General features: G+C 45.2%; 1 protein-coding gene across 2 annotated transcripts in view; it reads left to right on the plus strand.

Moving 5' to 3' along the window:
* Positions 1 to 17,863, plus strand: part of LENG8 (leukocyte receptor cluster member 8) — a 129,111-nt gene that overhangs the window by 46,924 nt on the left and 64,324 nt on the right. For both annotated transcript variants that reach the window (XM_078655066.1, XM_078655068.1), the window contains exons 8-11: positions 1,668 to 1,970; positions 2,342 to 2,479; positions 2,685 to 2,979; positions 3,709 to 3,810. In XM_078655066.1, coding sequence (XP_078511192.1) covers positions 1,668 to 1,970; positions 2,342 to 2,479; positions 2,685 to 2,979; positions 3,709 to 3,810 — 838 coding nt within the window. The remainder of the gene's footprint in view (positions 1 to 1,667; positions 1,971 to 2,341; positions 2,480 to 2,684; positions 2,980 to 3,708; positions 3,811 to 17,863) is intronic.

Here is a 17,863-nt window from a genome sequence, read left to right on the forward strand (position 1 = left end):
TCACTACAAACACAGAAAAGAAAAAAGAGACAGAAAAAAGAATCCGAAGATGGCGCCCAAGGGTGGTAGCTTCCGCCGACGTCACCGAAGGTACACCAAATGGTGGGACGTCGACGCCCACCTGGGCTACGACAAAAAAAAAAGAGAGAAAAAAGACTACGATTCCGGACCCAACCACCAGATTGCGGAATATGCACAGCATAGTGAATCCATAAAGATCTTCAAGCTGCAAAACTACACCGACCGGTAAGAAACTATTCGATACTCTTGTTGAGATGTGGCAAATATCAACATTCAATGCAGAGTTTGAAAACACTAACCAGTGTCATGTGGAGTGCCTGTATCTTCAAATTTGCTTAGTTCGAAATTATCTTTTCATAAAAGACCTCGACATATTTGTAGGGCTATTTTTATGAACTTGTCCCAGGATTCTGCGTGGGCTTTATTCTTCAGTGCTCAAGACTTGACTTGAGATTTTCCCGATATAGGAAAAGGATTACAGGCAAGCCACTTTTCCTCTTATTTGAGTGACCTCTGCATACTACTTCATACTTCCATTGGTTTCTTCTGTTTTTGGAGTACACCCCAGTACTTTTTTTAATGTATGCTTTTAAAAAGGTTAGATGGCCTCTAGGATCATTAGATTGCTCTGCGTCATAAAGAACTAGGAAGCAAAATACATGGCAAGCCTTTCAAAGGTGTCTACTTAAAGTCTAAGTCGAAACCTGGTCTACACCTCAAGACTTGAGCCACTGTTAATCCTTTGACTACCCTATTTGTGCGAGAGGTTGTGCGTGTGTGGTTGTGCGTGTGTGGTTGTGCGTGTGTGGTTGTGCGTGTGTGGTTGTGCGTGTGTGGTTGTGGTTGTGTGTGGGGTTGGTATGTATGAAATTATTCTTAGTACATCCTTTTGATGTAAAGTTCAAAGGAAGTACCCTCGCTCGTTGTTCATGGACTATGTAACCCCCGGAGAAAGTGTGTGGCACTGGAGTCTGCAGACAACCCAGTAAGTCTGGGGGACGAGGAGTTCCTATTAGCACTTTTCTGATGCCGAATAGGACCTCTGTTCCATCGGTGTTGTGCATAGTCGAAGACGTTTTAAGGCATGGGCAAAGTGGGCCCTGGCCCAGAGCCCCACCTTTCAGGGGCCCTGATACAGCCAGCTGTGTTCTGCAGGGAGTCTTGCCATATGACCTTGAATAATTATTGAACAGATTGTTTTCACTACCATTTTCCTTTCATTTAGTTTTATTGTAATATAATCTATTGCAGAAATTTTGCAGAGAATTTTACTTTTCAACACTATGCAATATTTAGTTTCTTTTAGATCAAAACAAGACCTCATGTGAGAAATGGATGGGAGTTATGAAGATTTGCAATAATATTAGTAAGCTGCTTTATAGTCTAATATTAACACATCCCTATCCTTGAATATTTGATGTAAACAAGTTAGAATTTGGACCTGTGTGTGCGCGCACTGTCGGTGACCTGGCCAAAGACCACATAAAAGGGCTGAAATTGGATCATTAATCTAAAGCTGTTCTGAACAGGGGCCCCATAATTACATTTGCCCTAGGGCCCCCAAAATCCTTAAGATGACCTTGTGCATCATAAAGTACTTTGTGCTTTAAACAGTTGTTTAACTCCCTCATACTTATTTTTTTTAGATGTGCTAAGGAAGAAGCAAAAGAAAGCCCTAAGAAGAAGAGGTGGGAGCCACCATCTGTACAGACACAGAGGGGAACAAACCTTTCACCTCGAGGCACAATAACAGTCACCCAGTCTCAGCGAAGCATTGCTCCGAGCACGGGAGGTGGAGCCCTACGTGGGCGTGGGAGCAGCTTTCCCACCAAGTTTGGCAACCGAAATGTCTTCATGAAGGAATCCAGCTCTTCTTCAAGCACTGGGTCCAGATCCCGGTCGCGATCACGCTCTGCTTCGAGGTCTCCACATCGCCGCTACAAACGAAGGTAATTCAAAATGTCCGATAAGCCAGAGAACTTGAAGAGTCTGTTTTGGTTCTAGACTAGCATGGCTGCAAAGCTTTTAACTGTGCTTTGTTGTAAACAGTTAGTTAATGGACATTTTTCAAAAGGAATGCTTATCTTTTATGGCCTAAATTCAACAACCACTGCCTACCATGCCTGTTTCCCATGTGTAGGATGAAGAGACCCTATTTTCATATATATTTAGTGTACAGGGTGTTTTTACTGATAATCCTTTGCATTATCCTAATTTCAATGAGTTTTGGAGGTGGACACGTGAAATACATTTTGTTCTGAGTGATTTTTACAGGTTACTGTGAGTCTATGTAACAAGTCATCTTGTGCTCTATTTGCAGCAATTCTCATTCAGACTCTGGGAGTGGCTCGATTTCTGGCAGCGAAGTTAGGCCCAGTGGGCAGCGAAGCACCCATAAAACCCGTGACTCAGGGGCACACATGGACCGTGGGCATGGGAGAATTCAAAGGGGGAAAAGGTATAATGCTGTGCTAAGTCCGTACTTGTGTAGGTCGTATGTGTGAATGAGAGCTTGAACACCTGAAAGAATGTAGTCTTGTTGCGTTTGTCTGCAAAGTATCACATTTAGCGATGTAGTCACCAGCTCTGAAAAACGGCAGTATAGTAGATGTAGAAAGTTTTCTTATTTAGAACATGCTAAAACTATTGTCTTTCTTTGTTAGGTACGATCCGCAAGCTGTAACCAAGCAGCGCAGCCGAAAGAAAACTATTTCTCTAGACTATGAAGAGCCAGAGAGAGATTTTAAAAAGCAGAAGCGAGCTGCCCGCTTCCAGCACACACACTCCAAAAAGCTGCGCGTAGAGCCACTTGTCTTGCAGATAAACAGCGCAGAACCCAGTAATTCAGATTCGTTGGACTGGAACGAACTCAAAATTAGTGGCACTTGCCAAGACATTACAAAACACTACCTGCGTCTGACTTGTGCCCCCGATCCATCAACAGTCCGCAACGTTCCGGTGAGTTACTAGCCCCCTCTCCATATGTGTTTATCTCCAAACTTTCCAGCTTCACCTCCTGATGTAAATACTAGTGGTTTCTGTGCAATTCTTGTTTTAGACTGAGGAACGGGACAGGACTTCTATGTCACTTAGGTCTCTGCCACCAGAAATATTTTTTCAGTTGTATCTTTTTTTTGCTTATGTGCTACTGTAATCTATTTTCTGGTGTTGACTGAGAAACTCCCATATATTAATTGGAGCTACTTTGTCAACTCTGTAATGGCATACTGCAAAATCCATCTTCTCCCTACCTTTCTTGATACCTTCTATTCATTTGTTACTCAGCTTCATATTGAGCACATTTGCGATCAGGTTTCTCCTTCTCATGCTTTGGTTGACTTTGAATTTCTTTTTTCTGTGCCGTTGACAAAAAATGTATTCTCTTCATGCCTGCCAAAGGGTGTGGGGAGGTTTCTCATCATTTCTAACTTTCCTCCAAGAAACCTGCAAACGAGTTATTGGTCTAAGGGACATTACTGCCGGTTATGTCACATGACTGTCTTGCAGCTGACCCGTGTCTAGTGGAATCAAGTTAGTTAATGCTGTTAGAAACCCGAAACCATGAGTAGGAAGGGAAATTTAATTTCTAATGCTTCTCTTCTGAGTTGGTGTTCTTTATACTTGTACTGTAGATATCAAACTCCTTGTTCTTCTGAAGATTTAACTTGTTTTGCTGTCCATCCATAGATTCTGAAGAAGTCTCTCGTCATGGTAAAATCCCACTGGAAAGATAAACAAGACTATGCCTTCGCCTGTGAGCAGATGAAGTCCATCCGGCAGGACCTAACAGTATGTTTGTTTGGTTTATTAGTTTGGCAGCGCTTGGTTCGAAGCAAGTATTTAATTCAGGTCTCTGCCATTCCCACACAAAATGCAATTCTAGTTTGATGTATTCAGCTAGTTGCTTTCGTAGACCAGTAGCACGCCGTTCATGATGTGTCCTGGGGTGTTAAGAAGTAAATTGACAATAGCCACTGAGTGAAAGGAGAACACGCGTTGAAAAATATATATTGGGGCCACTTTGTTAATGGCTGTGGAAAGCTTGAGGTGCGTAACCAGGGTAGAAACTGATGTAATGTCACTCAATCTTCCAGCCAAATGATCATTGCTGGTGATCTGGCTGTATTTCAAGTTTGGAAATCAATTTTGAGACTAAAAATGAAAGTACTCCTACCTCCTAGTTCTCTTAATTCCATTCTCTAATTAGCATGGCCTCAATAGTGGGACCTCACCTCGTTATATAATTAGTGCAGAGCTTTATGCGCTTATGGATGTCTGGAGTAGCTCCCCCTTTACTTTACAAGGAAACAGGCCGTGTGAATGTTCACCAGTTCCCATATTCAGCTGTCTTTGTAACTAGCTCTTTGGGGCCTAGGGTCAAAATTCTTTATTTTCTCAGTGGTTTTCTTATTTTATTCCTTTGCTCCTTTCACTCCAAATCAGTGACTTGCCACATGGTTATTTTATTTTGTGTAGCAGGTATCCAACATTCCCCCTACATGTCTTGATTTGGGAATAGACCACCTAGTAATTAATGCCTTGCTATGTGTAGCCATGCAGGAACAATCTGACAAATTACATGACTTGTATGCAGAGCAAGGGAAACACCATATGAAAATGTTCGGCGTCATGTCTAAGTGCAAGAGTTTGCAAAGGTTTTGTTCAATGAAATTTAGTGTCCTTGAAGAAACAACCAAAACAACTTTTCTGAGGGGTACTACCTCGCACGTTTGAAAGGGCTCTCTCTTGAATAATACATTAGATAACCTTTCAGTAGGTGAAAGTGTAGAAACATGAAAAATCTCTAAAACCCCAAATCATGCTCTGTCATAACCCCCCAGTGAGATAAAGGAAATGTATGTTCGAGGCATATGAGCTGCAGATTGTACACTTAGCATTAGATCGTAACCTTGTGTTGGGCTCGGATGATTGCATGTTGTCTTCTTGGAAGAAGTCTCTGTAGTCACGAGATAGGTGACTCCGCCCTTGGACAATAGTGCGCATGGGCATCGGCTCCATCCTTAGATTGTTTTTTTCCGCCACTGGGTTCGGATGAAAGTGTTCCGCTCCGGCTAGAAATAGACTTTTCAAGCACTTCGAAGCGCAAAAAAAGTCCCAAAACTCTGCAAACTACTCTTGATATCTACTAACATCGTTTCGACTCAATCAGCTCGATTCGGGTCGTCGGCGCGGGCCGTTGGGCCTATCCACGCCGTGAGGCCTACACCACATGGAAAGGACGCCATTCAAGAAATGCCCTGGGTGTGGAGCAAAGTTTCCCCACAGTGACCACCACGAGGTCTGTAACCTGTGCTTATCGCCAGAACACGACGAATCCAGCTGTACAGCATGTGCATCCTTTTGATCCAAGAAAACCATCCGAGATCGGAGGGCCCGTCTAAACGACATGCAGAGATCAGCTCCGGAACCGGTGGATATATTCGAAGAGAGGTTCCGCTCGTTCTCGAAGAAGATTCCGATGATCTCCAGATCGTATCAGAGGCAGACGGCTCAGATGACTCCATACCATCGGGTCAGCACGTGAGTACTACTGCCCCTGCACCACACACAGCACCCAGATCGAAGGCAAAGGTCAACACTCCGCCTCTGGGGCCCAGTCGCAACCGAAAATCCACTTTGACAGCCCCGCCATCGAGCCCGGTTCCGAAGAAAATAACGAAGCCTTCCGGTAGCTCGGTTCCGAGCAAGCCGCATGTGCCGATCCCACCAGCTCCCTCTGCACCGAAACCGAAAAGTCTCGGCTCCGAAACCGTCGACTTCTAAAGACAAGGGTACGAAGCCAGCGTCCGATGCCTCGAAGCCGATGAGACCATCTTCCACTCAGAAGACATAGTCTTCGATGCCGAAACCGACAAGGCCTGATTCCGATGCACCTAAGCCCTCGAAACAGCCTACCACACCGAAAACAACACCTTCAGTGCCGAAAATTACGCCAAAGGACACTGTAACCACTAAGGCTAAAGACAAGCAGCAACCTCGTCCGGTACCGAAAAAATCGACGCCGACAAAGGTTTCTCAAATAGAAGAACTCTTCCAGCCAGATCCTCTCCAAAAGAAGATCTACATTGACCCAAAGACAGGTCACGTGTCCACTACACCACACAAGAAGAGGAAGGCAGATGACACACCCACACCTGTGATTCCTGCCAAGGAGGAGGACTCGGCCACATCCCCTATGCACCCTTCTTCACCAATACTTCTGTCTCCTTTATATACTGCTACTCTTAACATTTCACCACAAATGTCTCCTTCTCCTCCGTTACCTCAACACTCACCTCAAAATGATGAGTATAGTTTAGGAGGAGGGATAGACACAGATTAGCCTTTCCCAGACCCTACACATGATACAGACTGGGAGTACCCAAACCTACAGGATATACCAGACATTCCTGACCCACAGTCATACCCATCAAAACCTTCTCCCCAGAAGATAACATTGGCTTTGGGCACCTATTGAACAGAGCTGTCCTGTACCATAAGGTCACTATGCTTTCTGATGAGGCAGAGGAGGATTTTCTGTTAGACACATTCGAACAATCGCAAAGATCTGTTCAAATTCTTCCCATGATCAAAGGGGTCATCAAACATGCTACCGAAATTTTTAAACACCCTGTACGTACTAGGATTTTAAACCCTAGAATTGAGAAAAAATATAGGCCTGCACCTACAGATCCTACCTACATTAAGGGACAACTACCATTAGCTTCCTTAGTTGTATCAAATGCTAGGAAGAGAGCAAACTCACAAACTTCAGGTGAAGCACCCCCACCTGACAAAGAATCCAAGGTCATAGATGCATCAGGCAAAAGAATAGCTGCGCAAGCTACCAACATATGGCGTATAGCTAATACACAAGCCCTACTTTCCCGGTATGATAGGGCTCATTATGACCAGTTTGAGAAACTGCTAGAACATCTACCTGACCAATATAGGACACAGGCAAATGATCTTATACAGGAAGGCAAGCTTATCTCAAATGCCTCAATCAAGTGCTCACTAGATGTAGCAGATACTGCATCTAGAGCTGTAAATACCAGTGTCGTACTTATAAGACATGCGTGGCTACGCATTTCAGGGTTTAAACAGGAAGTCCAAACTACCATTTTTAGCCAACTATTTAATCAAAACCAATTGTTTGGACCTGAAGTAGACACAGCACTTGAAAAAATGAAGGATACAGACACCGCCAAATCTATGGGGCTCTACAGTCCACACAAACTAGAGGTTCCTTTCGTCCCTCCTTTTATAGAGGGGGCTCCAAACAAACAGGTGCAGATAATACAACATCCTTCAAATCTAACACACAAACATCCTCTAACAAGGGATACTTTAGAGGAGGATATAGAGGAAAAAACAACAATGGAAGAGGTCGTGGTAACAGTAATCGAACCTCTTCCGCCTCAAAACAGTGACTTTCCTCTGCTCCCCCAACAGCATTCCACTCCTGTGGGGGGCAGATTAACGCAATTCCTGCCTGTCTGGATCTCTGTCACATCAGACAAGTGGGTAAGACAGATTATCCAGTATGGCTTCTGCCTAGAACTTACAGAAACCCCTCCACACATACCACCCAGACAGCGTCCAATGTCTGCAAAACACCTTACTCTGCTCAAACAAGCAGTTCTGTCACTTCTACGAAAGGACGCAATACAATGAGTTCCTTTACAAGAACAAGGAACGGGGGCTTGCTCGCTGTACTTTTTAATTCCCAAGAAGGACGTGACACTAAGACCAATTCTCGACCTCCAGCCCCTCAACCATTATATTCAGTCGGATCATTTTCATATGATCACTTAGCAACAAGTGCTCCCACTGCTGCAACAGGGCGATTTCCTCACAACACTAGACCTAAAGGACGCCTATTTCCACATTCCTATACATCCTGCTCACAGGAAATATCTAAGGTTTGTACTGGATTGACAACAACATTATCAGTTCAAGGTCCTTCCATTCGGGGTGACAACGGCACCACGAGTATTCACAAAGTGCCTAGCAGTAGTAGCAGCACATCTCAGAAGACAACAAATACATGTCTTCCCTTATCTGGACGACTGGCTCATAAAAGCAAAATCATTCAACCAGTGTGTTCAACACACACACATCAGACAATTCAAACATTGCACAACTTAGGGTTCACAATCAACTACACAAAGTCGCATCTGCAACCCTCTCATACACATCAGTATCTAGGGGCTACAATAAACAAGTCTACAGCTCTAGCGTATCCCAGTCCAGCAAGGATACAGAGCATTCAAGCCTTAGTCACAGTCTTTCAACAGCAACACTATCTGCAAGCCAGATTGTTCATGAGACTAATAGGCATCTTGCATCTTCATAGTGCCATATGCAAGTCTGCAAATGCGTCCATTACAGGAATGCCTAGCACAACTGTGGAACCAGGCTCATGGTCAACTAACAGACCTGGTGTTGGTACACAGCCGCACACATCACTCTCTGCAGTGGTGGAACACCAAAAACTTGACAAAAGGGCGGCCTTTCCTCGAACCTGTTCCACAACTAGTGCTCACAGCAGACACATCCCTCACAGGATGGGGAGCCCATCTCTTACATCATACAACTCGAGGACAATGGAACAGTCAACAAAAATTGTTCCATATCAACCATCTAGAGCTGCTAGCAATATTCTTAGCACTCAAAACATTCCAAGTACAGAACAAAGCTGTCTTGATCCGGATGGACAACATGACAGCCATGTATTATATACAAAAACAAGGAGGGACACACTCTCTACCACTGTCCCAGCTTGCACAAGACATTTGGAGATGGGCCATTCCACAAAACATAGATCTGTTGGTAGAGCACCTTCCAGGAGTTCACAATCAGATAGCAGATCTGTTGAGTCGGCAGACACAAGAAATTCACGAATGGGAACTACATCCACAGGTTCTTTCGCAAGTGGGGTCATCCAGACATATATCTGTTCGCCACACAAGAAAATGCAAAATTCCCAACCAGGTTTCCACACCCGCAGTCCAAGGGCAATGCAATATGGATGAACTGGTCAGGCAGATTTGCGTACGCTTTTCCGCTAATACCACTAGTAGTACACAAGCTCAAACAACAGTCTCTCAAACTAATCCTAGTAGCTCCCACATGGGCACGCCAACCGTGGTTCACCACACTACTAGAACTGTCTCTAGTTCCACACCAAAAGCTACAACTGACTCCATTGCTGCTAACACAGAACCATGGAGACATCAGACATCCAGACACAAATCAACTGAATTTGGCGATCTGGCTCCTGAAGTCTTAGAGTTCGGTTATCTTAACCTACCACCAGACTGTATGAACATTATTAAAGAGGCAAGGAGACCCACTACCAGAGCTTGCTATGCCGCTAAATTGAAGAGGTTTGCCATTTACTGCAACAATAACCAAATTGATCCCCTGGATGCTTCCCTCCAGAATATAATTTGTTACCTTTTACATTTACAAAGGTGTAACTTAGCATATTCATCCATACGCTTACATGTTGCAGCAATTGCAGCATATTTACAAAATAGACATTTGTCTCTTTTCAGAGTGCCTGCAATAAAGCATTTATGGAAGGATTAAAGATAATCATTCCTCCCAGGTTGCCACCTTCTCCAGTATGAAACCTAAACGTTTTTCTTACAAGACTCATGGGACCCCCTTTCAAGCCTTTACATACATGTGAATTACAATTCCTTACATGGAAAACCGCTTTCCTTATTGCTATTACCTCCCTTAGAAGAGTGAGTGAGATACAAGCATTTACAATACAAGAACCCTTTTTACAACTACATTGTAACAAAGTGGTCTTACGAACGAATCCAAAATTCCTTCCAAAAGTCATAACTCCTTTTCATTTAAACCAATCTGTCGAGTTACCTGTGTTTTTCCAAAACCCACACTCTGGCAGAAAGGGCTCTACACACATCAGTTGTTAAAAGAGCTCTTCTCTACTATATAGATAGAACTAAGTCTTTAAGAAAAATAAAACAACTGTTTGTGTCTCTCTCCACCGCACAAAGGCAACCCCATCTCTAAATGTGGCATTGCAAGGTGGATTGTAAAATCTATACAAATATGCTATCAAAAAGCAAAATGTACATTAACAGTTCCTCCTAGAGCGCACTCAACACGCAAACTAGCAGCCTCTATGGCTTTCTTAGGAAACATCCCCCTAGAGGACATATGCAAAGCAGCAACATGGTCTACAACACACACCTTCACTAAACACTACTGTGTTGATGTGCAAGCTGCAGTAGGCCAAGCTGTCCTTAAGACTCTTTTTCAAACAACTGCAACAGATACAGGTGACCACCGCTAGGGGAGACGCTACTGCACAATCGATGCTAAGTGTACAATCTGCAGCTCATATGCCTCGAACAGAAAAGGCTACTTACCAGTATGCATCTGTTCTTGACATGTAGAGCTGCAGAGTAGTACACGCCTTCCCGCCTCCCAGGGACCTTTATCTGTTCCAGTTTTATCTTACTTAGATGCACATGCATGGACATCTTTTCTTTACTTCTACTAACTCAATCATTTCCCATCATGGCGAAAAACAATCTAAGGATGGAGCCGATGCCCATGCGCACTATTGTCCAAGGGAGGAGTCCCCTATCTCGTGACTACAAAGACTTCTTCCAAGAGGACAAAAACATTCAATCATCGGAGCCCAACACCAGGTGGCGATCTAATGCTAAGTGTACTACTCCGCAGCTCTACATGCCAAGAACGGATGCATACTGGTAAGTAGCATTTTCCTTAACGTGCACGGGAGCCTCAGTTGGGTGCCAAGTGCTCGAATAAGCCAAAGTAAAACATGAGCATTTATAGTCCCAATCCACAACATTTCATTATCTGTCTGCGTAACAGCTCGGATCCCAGCAGGTGGTGAAGAAACATTTTGTGCTCTACAATCTACAGCACATCGTTAAACAAGAATAAGATGGAAACCACCCTATATGTACTTGACAAGTCCCCTTTATCTAAAATAAGACATTTAACTATTACATTTACACCCAAATGCAATCACAATGGTCTGCATTAGCTGAAGTGGCTGAATACACTTTTGGGCCCCATAGGGCCTGTTGCAAGAAGGCAGAATGCATTAACATGGAACTGTACTCTTTGTGCAAGCCTTGCAATGTGTTGCGTTACAGGCAACATACTAAAAGCAAAGTGCAAACTCTTATTTAAGACTGTCACATGAGGTCAAGCAATTAATATATTGTATATAATTCCCCTCATTATTGAATTATCACAATGTCAAATTATACAAAATGGATGCAACCATTGTTATCTAACTTAGCTAGATGCGCTACCCAGATGCTTTTGTGGAAGCTGTTTTCCACACCCAGCTCATCCACAATGGGAGGGAAATGCATTGTAGGTAAAATTCATGGAAATGACTTGGGAGGAAAGTCCTTACACTTTCTAAATAACAGGTATAATCCCAAATATTTTTTTAGAGCGCACTTGTTCTTGTTATTTGTATGACGTTGATACCAAGGCAATACTCCAGGTTTGCCTTGCAATGTTAGTAAACAATAGGGACTCTTTCTCTAGGATACTGTTTCCAAGGCATTACTTTCAACTAACCACAAATGCTACCTAAGGATGCATATGAATCAAAGTAGGTACCCCTAAATATAGTCTAAACCAATTGCATCAAAAACGTCTGTCTCAAGACCCACTGTCCAAACAGGATTCACATTCACGACTCCTTTGTAATTTTCTTGAAGGCCAGCTGGCTGTCCATTAGGGACCACTAGGGGTCAGTTGAGGGCCAAACAATTCCCTTAAGTCTTTACGCCGTTGGGAAAGTAGAAGACCACTGCCTTTCCCACAGTTGAATTACTCGTTCAGGGCCCTGTATTTTTAGGGGGGTTTTTTTGTCCTATTTTTTCATTGGCTAGGCACGCGCATGTACCAGGAGAACTCTAAAGAAAAACAGCTAGTCTCAGTGGCAATATGTTGACCACAGCTTTGTTTAGCAACATCTTGAAACCGTAAGATCTAGATTTTGTTCACACTTTTCCAGGTTTGTGATAATCTTCTCAAACCAGTGGCACAGACACTATGGTGCAGCTGGCAAAGAAGGGTAGGTAAAGGTACACCAAGGGTCAAGAAGGGTACTCCGTCTTCTCTCTTCTCAGTCAGCCATGTCTTTGCTCCCATGTTACTCCTCATAAGTTCTGTCTAGCATCTTTGCTGGTTCTGTCCGTGGGTCAAGCAGCAGTCCTGCAGGTTTTTAGATTTAGGCCCTAGTCTGGAAGGTGATTGTCTGTCGCAAGTATTCATGAAGAGCTAGAAGAGACACCGATTTTGGAAAAGGGGGGTGGTGATGGACAGAGTTTCTGAATGATGCAGAATACTCTTACCAAGTCAATAGATCATGGTTTTAATCCATCACCGTTTTTTAGCTCACTGCACCATCCCAGCTCAGAACCTGGCTATATGCAAATTAGTCTGTTCCTGTCCCAGTGCATGATGGGAACAGGGCAAACCAAACTACCAAGCCAATTCTTATACTGGGAAGGAAACAAGCTTCCCGGGACCGGTTTCTGGCATCACAGCCTTCTTCGGCCCGGCTTGCTTGAATCCTGATGGTGCAATGAGCAAGGGACTCACGTCTGAGTATACCCTCCCACACATAGTGTGGATAAAACCGATTTTGGAAAAGGGGGGTGGTGATGGACAGAGTTTCTGAATGATGCAGAATACTCTTACCAAGTCAATAGATCATGGTTTTAATCCATCACCGTTTTTTAGCTCACTGCACCATCCCAGCTCAGAACCTGGCTATATTCAAATTAGTCTGTTCCTGTCCCAGTGCATGATGGGAACAGGGCAAACCAAACTACCAAGCCAATTCTTATACTGGGAAGGAAACAAGTTTCCGGGGACCGGTTTCTGGCATCACAGCCTTCTTCGGCCCGGCTTGCTTGAATCCTGATGGTGCAATGAGCAAGGGACTCACGTCTGAGTATACCCTCCCACACATAGTGTGGATAAAACCGATTACATTACAACATTAAGTGCAAATAGTATTATGGCTTTAAAATGGAAATAGCAATTTTCAATGCCTTCCAAAATCTAAATCTTCATTTGCTTAATTAAAAAGAGGCTTTGGGTTGCCCACACCTAGAAAGAGGTGTTCCAGAGTCTTATGGTAAAAGCAAAATGTAACACTTTAGCAACTTGAGGAGTTTGCAATAACTCTGAATCGAAAATGCAAGTACACTATTTTGTATGTATGTACAATGAATAGTTTCAACAGATTCCCTTGGAAAATAGTCATAAATGACCTCAATTCTAATACAATTAAGATTTCTCCAGTTAATTATTTTGCACTTTTATAGAGTAAAACTGGCTTTTAGCATTGCATGGACCCTCCACTAGTCTGCAAAGGAAATTAAACAGAACGTATACAGTGACTCATTGTGAATGGCAGACCCATTCATGGAGTACGGACTTCAAATTTAAACAGTCCTTTTAATGAAAATATACGAGTGCAGGTACCCTATACCAGAATTCCTGCTTGCTTTTGTGAAATGCTGGTACACTCCAGTCAAAAGTATTGCACCTGTGTTAAGAAGTGCTGGTACTGTCCCTCTCAAATTAAAGTGCTGGCGCTCTGTACCAGCCCACTAAAAGTGCGTAGCTGCCAAGTTTCACAGGCCCATGCGTGATGTGGTGCTTCAGTGCAGGGTTTATGTTCTCGCCTAGGCAGCGCTTGTGCTGTCTCTTCGAGACATGGTGTATTCGGGATAAGGACATGAAGCTCTGCCCACTTTCCACCCATCCTTTTAATTGGCTCCGGTCCCTGCCCTTTGTAAATGGTGTTTTTTTCATTGGTCAATATGCTTAGTCCAGCCTTTTCTGTTCTTGTAACCTCCCATTAGGACATCCTCGGTTACATGTGTTACTCATCAGGCTTTAATTACAGCCTCAGAACTATTTTCGTAAATAGGTTTGTCCTGCCTGCAACACAGGGAGGACACCCACCCCTCCCCCCCACCCCAATGCTTTTAAAAAAATCATATATCCATTGTGGCATGCCTCGGCAAGAATTAGGCAGCCACGCTCTTATTTTTTCTTATATGCTGGACAAACTCTTTCTATTTATTTATTTATATATATTTCAATAATGGCACCAGAGCGTTAAACATCTTAACCACTTGGATGCTAAGGTGTTTTATGGCTTTGAATGTAATTTCCATTGAAGTCAATGGAAACTCCATGACGAGCTGGGCTCGTCATGAGCGTCGAAGGGGTTAAGCTAAAGGGCGCGGGTGCTGGAAGTGCTTTAAAAGTAAACAAATTGGGGGGGGAGGGGTTGCACCTTTTTTTTCCTATTTGTTTACTTTTGAATCAATCGCAGCACACGCCCTTTAGCTTAAGATGTTCAAAGCTAAAGCGCGGGTGCCGACATTGTAGCTAAAGTAACTAACAAAACAAAAAATTGGCCTCCATTTCTTCCTATTTATTTACTATCTTTACAATCGTGGCACCCGCGCTTTAGCTTTCAACAGCTAAAGCGTGGGTGTCGTGATTGCTTCAAAATGAAAGAAATGGAAAACACCCCTTTTTTTCTATTTCTTTACTTTTCAAACACTGGCGGTGCCCACGCTCTAGCTTTCAACATCCTAAGCGAAAGCGTTGGTGCGCTATTGCTTAAGGTCTTGCATTTGGGATAGTTTGGGCTATTGGAATTGTAAATGACCATGCCTTTTGAGCCCAGAGGCCATAAACCCTGCTCGATTTTAAGGTAAACTCCATTTTGCAGCGTGAATCTTTCTGGATTCACTATGCTGTGCATTAATCCGCGGTCTTGTGGTTGGGTCTGGATTCGTAGTCTTTTCTTTGGGGTTTTTTTTTTTTTTTTCGTAGCCCAGGTGGGCGTCGGCGTCACACCTCCTTGGGTGCATTTCCGGTGACGTCGGCATGCTTCCTGCGGAAGCTCCCACTCTTGGGCGCCATCTTCAGATTCTTTTTTTCCGCGGTCGGGTCTGGATCGTTCCCGTTTGGGCTCCAGACATTTTTGGAGAAAGAAGAAAAGAAAATACAGAAATCACAAAGAAAGTCATCTGAAGACTCCAGGGGACTTCATCGACGAGGAGTCAGCAGAGGAAAAGGCGAATCCATCGAGATCCTCGACGAACGCGCGACCAGGGAGGCCCTGAGCGCTCGATGATGGACAACACGCCGTTCAAGTTCTGCCGTAACTGCCACCACAAGTACGCGCAGAAGGACCAGCACCCGGTATGCAACCTTTGTCTACCGGTGAATCACGAAAGCGAGGACTGCAACGCCTGCTCCGCCTTCACCCCGAAGACCCTTCGTGTAAGAGAGAGACAGAGGGTAGCGCACGCCACCCTGCTGGGGAAGGCCCCGACTCCGTCCCTCTACGATCTAGGGATGTCTTCCGAGGAAGAGGACAACGCTGCCGCCGAAGAAGACAGCTACACGGTCGTAGAGACCGATTACACGAAGACTTCTGATAAGGTAGGAGACTCTCCGGCCCCCAAGAACCCGAGAGACTCCGAGTCTCAAAAGAACGAGGGCAAGGCCCCGAAAGCGCAGACGCCGAAGCACCAGGCGTCCGAATACTCACAGGCCCAGCGGATCCTCTGAGAAGGAGTCCCTGGCGCCGAGAGCTGTTGAACAGCAGAAGTCGTCAAATCGTCCCCGAAAAGGATCAATCGACGCGGAGGGACAAGGACCCTAAACTACCGACGCCGACCAGAGACCCAAAATCCGGTTTGACGTCGAAAACTTCGGCACCGAAATGCACGGCGCCGAGCCAACCGCCGAAAAGAGCGGCCGACCCATCCGACGTGGAACACGCGGCCGAGATGGAGAAAAAGAGAAGGCGCCTCGAGGCCGAAATGGAAAACATCGTGCAGCGGAAGAAAGAATTCGACGCAAAGATGAAAGCTTTCACGATCCCTCACAAGACCAAGCCACCGGTGGTGGAGGTGGTCGAGGAGGAAGACGAGGTCGCCGAAAAACAAGACCCGGACGTCGAGGTGGTCGACGACCAGGAAGAGTACGAGAATCCCTGCGATACTTACAACTATGGGGAGGAAGAGGACAGCAGGACGGACGCAGAGTCGGCCCCCTCTGACCTACAGGAGGTGGATTACCTGGATGTCGAGACTGACAGCCAGGGGGAGGCGGTCGACACGTATCCCTCGAGGCCCTCGCCGCCGGACGACATCGGGGCCTAACACTCGGTGATAAGGTCTGCCGCAGCGGCATTCAAGCTCAACGAAGAGAAGCAGAAAGCAGACTTCCTTCTAGAGACATTGCTCCCAACACAAACAAAGAGCCAGTACCTGCCAATGCTCGACAGCGTCTTGGCCCAGGGGGAAGGAAGCATTCTGGGAGCCCGCAACATGCAAGGCAGTAACTCCCAGAACAGAGAAAAAATACAAACATTCCTCAAAAGACCCACCCTACATTATGGGGATGGTCTCCGCAGACTCCATTATCACGGCCACAGCAAGGAAGAGGGCTAACGTACCCACTACCTCTGGACCACCACCGGATAAGGAGAGCAAAAGGATGGATCTGGTGGGCAGAAGGATCGAACGGAATGCCGCGACCCACTGGCGCATGGCTAACTCCAACGCCCTGATAAACAGGCACATGTACCAGATCATGGAGGAGCTGGGGCAGTTGGTGAAAGACCTGCCCCAGGATGCCAGACAGAAGGCCGAAAATCTGGTTGAAGAAGGGAAGAACGCGGCAAATTGTTGCCTTAAGACGGCCCTGGATGGAGCAGACACCTCCAGCAGGCTCATGATGATGGGTGTCACTGAAAGAAGACACGCCTGGCTAAGGATCTCAGGTTTCAAACGAGAGGTGCAACACAGCATTCTGAACACACCGTTCAACGGCGACACGCTTTTCGGAACAACAGTTGATGAGAAGCTCAGCCAACTGAAGAAAGATAACGAAACCGCAAGGTCCATGGGAGCATTGCAGTTCAGAGGCAGCAAGAGGGGCACACCGTCACGGAGGCCTGGCGGGAGAGGTGGAAACCAGCCAGGTACATCACACCAGGCTTTCCAACAAACGCACCAGACAGATTCGCAGGGTCAGCAGAAGCAGTCCTGGCAATACCAACAAAGAGGCCAGTCCTTTCGAGGGAGAGGAAATGGACGTGACCAGAATAGAAGAGGGGGACAGCAGCCCGCTTCTAAGTGACTTCAAAAAACTCCGTGTGCCCACCCACAGAAAAGATCCCAGGGGGCAGCACATACAGAGGGATCAAGACAAGCTAGACATCTACGACCACATAACACCAGTGGGAGGAAGGTTAAGATTTTACCTCCAGGAATGGAGAAAAATCACATCAGACAAATGGATCCTCAACATCATCCAATTCGGTTACTGCATAGAGTTGGAGGGGAGGCCAATAAGCAGAAAACCAAAGAGAAAACAACTAGCAAGCAAACAGCTAGAGTGTCTTCAGGAAGAGGCAAAGGAACTCCTGCGGAAGCAGGCCATAGAACGGGTACCCTTCAAGGAAAGAAACACAGGAATATACTCAACGTACTTCCTGGTGCCAAAGGTAGACGAGACAATGAGACCCATTCTGGACCTAAGGTTCCTGAACAAATTCATAAGAACGCAAAAATTCAAAATGACCTCCCTGCAAGAGGTGCTCCCGCAATTGCAGATCGGGGACTTCATGGTCACAATAGACCTCAGACGCCTACCTGCACATCCCAATGAACAGAAAGCACAAGCATATGCTCAGGTTCACCATCGGAGAAAGCCACTACCAGTTCACGACACTAGCCTTCGGGCTAAAATC

The sequence above is a fragment of the Lissotriton helveticus genome, chromosome 7 (assembly GCF_964261635.1).
Source record: "Lissotriton helveticus chromosome 7, aLisHel1.1, whole genome shotgun sequence".
In the NCBI taxonomy this organism is placed as follows: domain Eukaryota; kingdom Metazoa; phylum Chordata; class Amphibia; order Caudata; family Salamandridae; genus Lissotriton; species Lissotriton helveticus.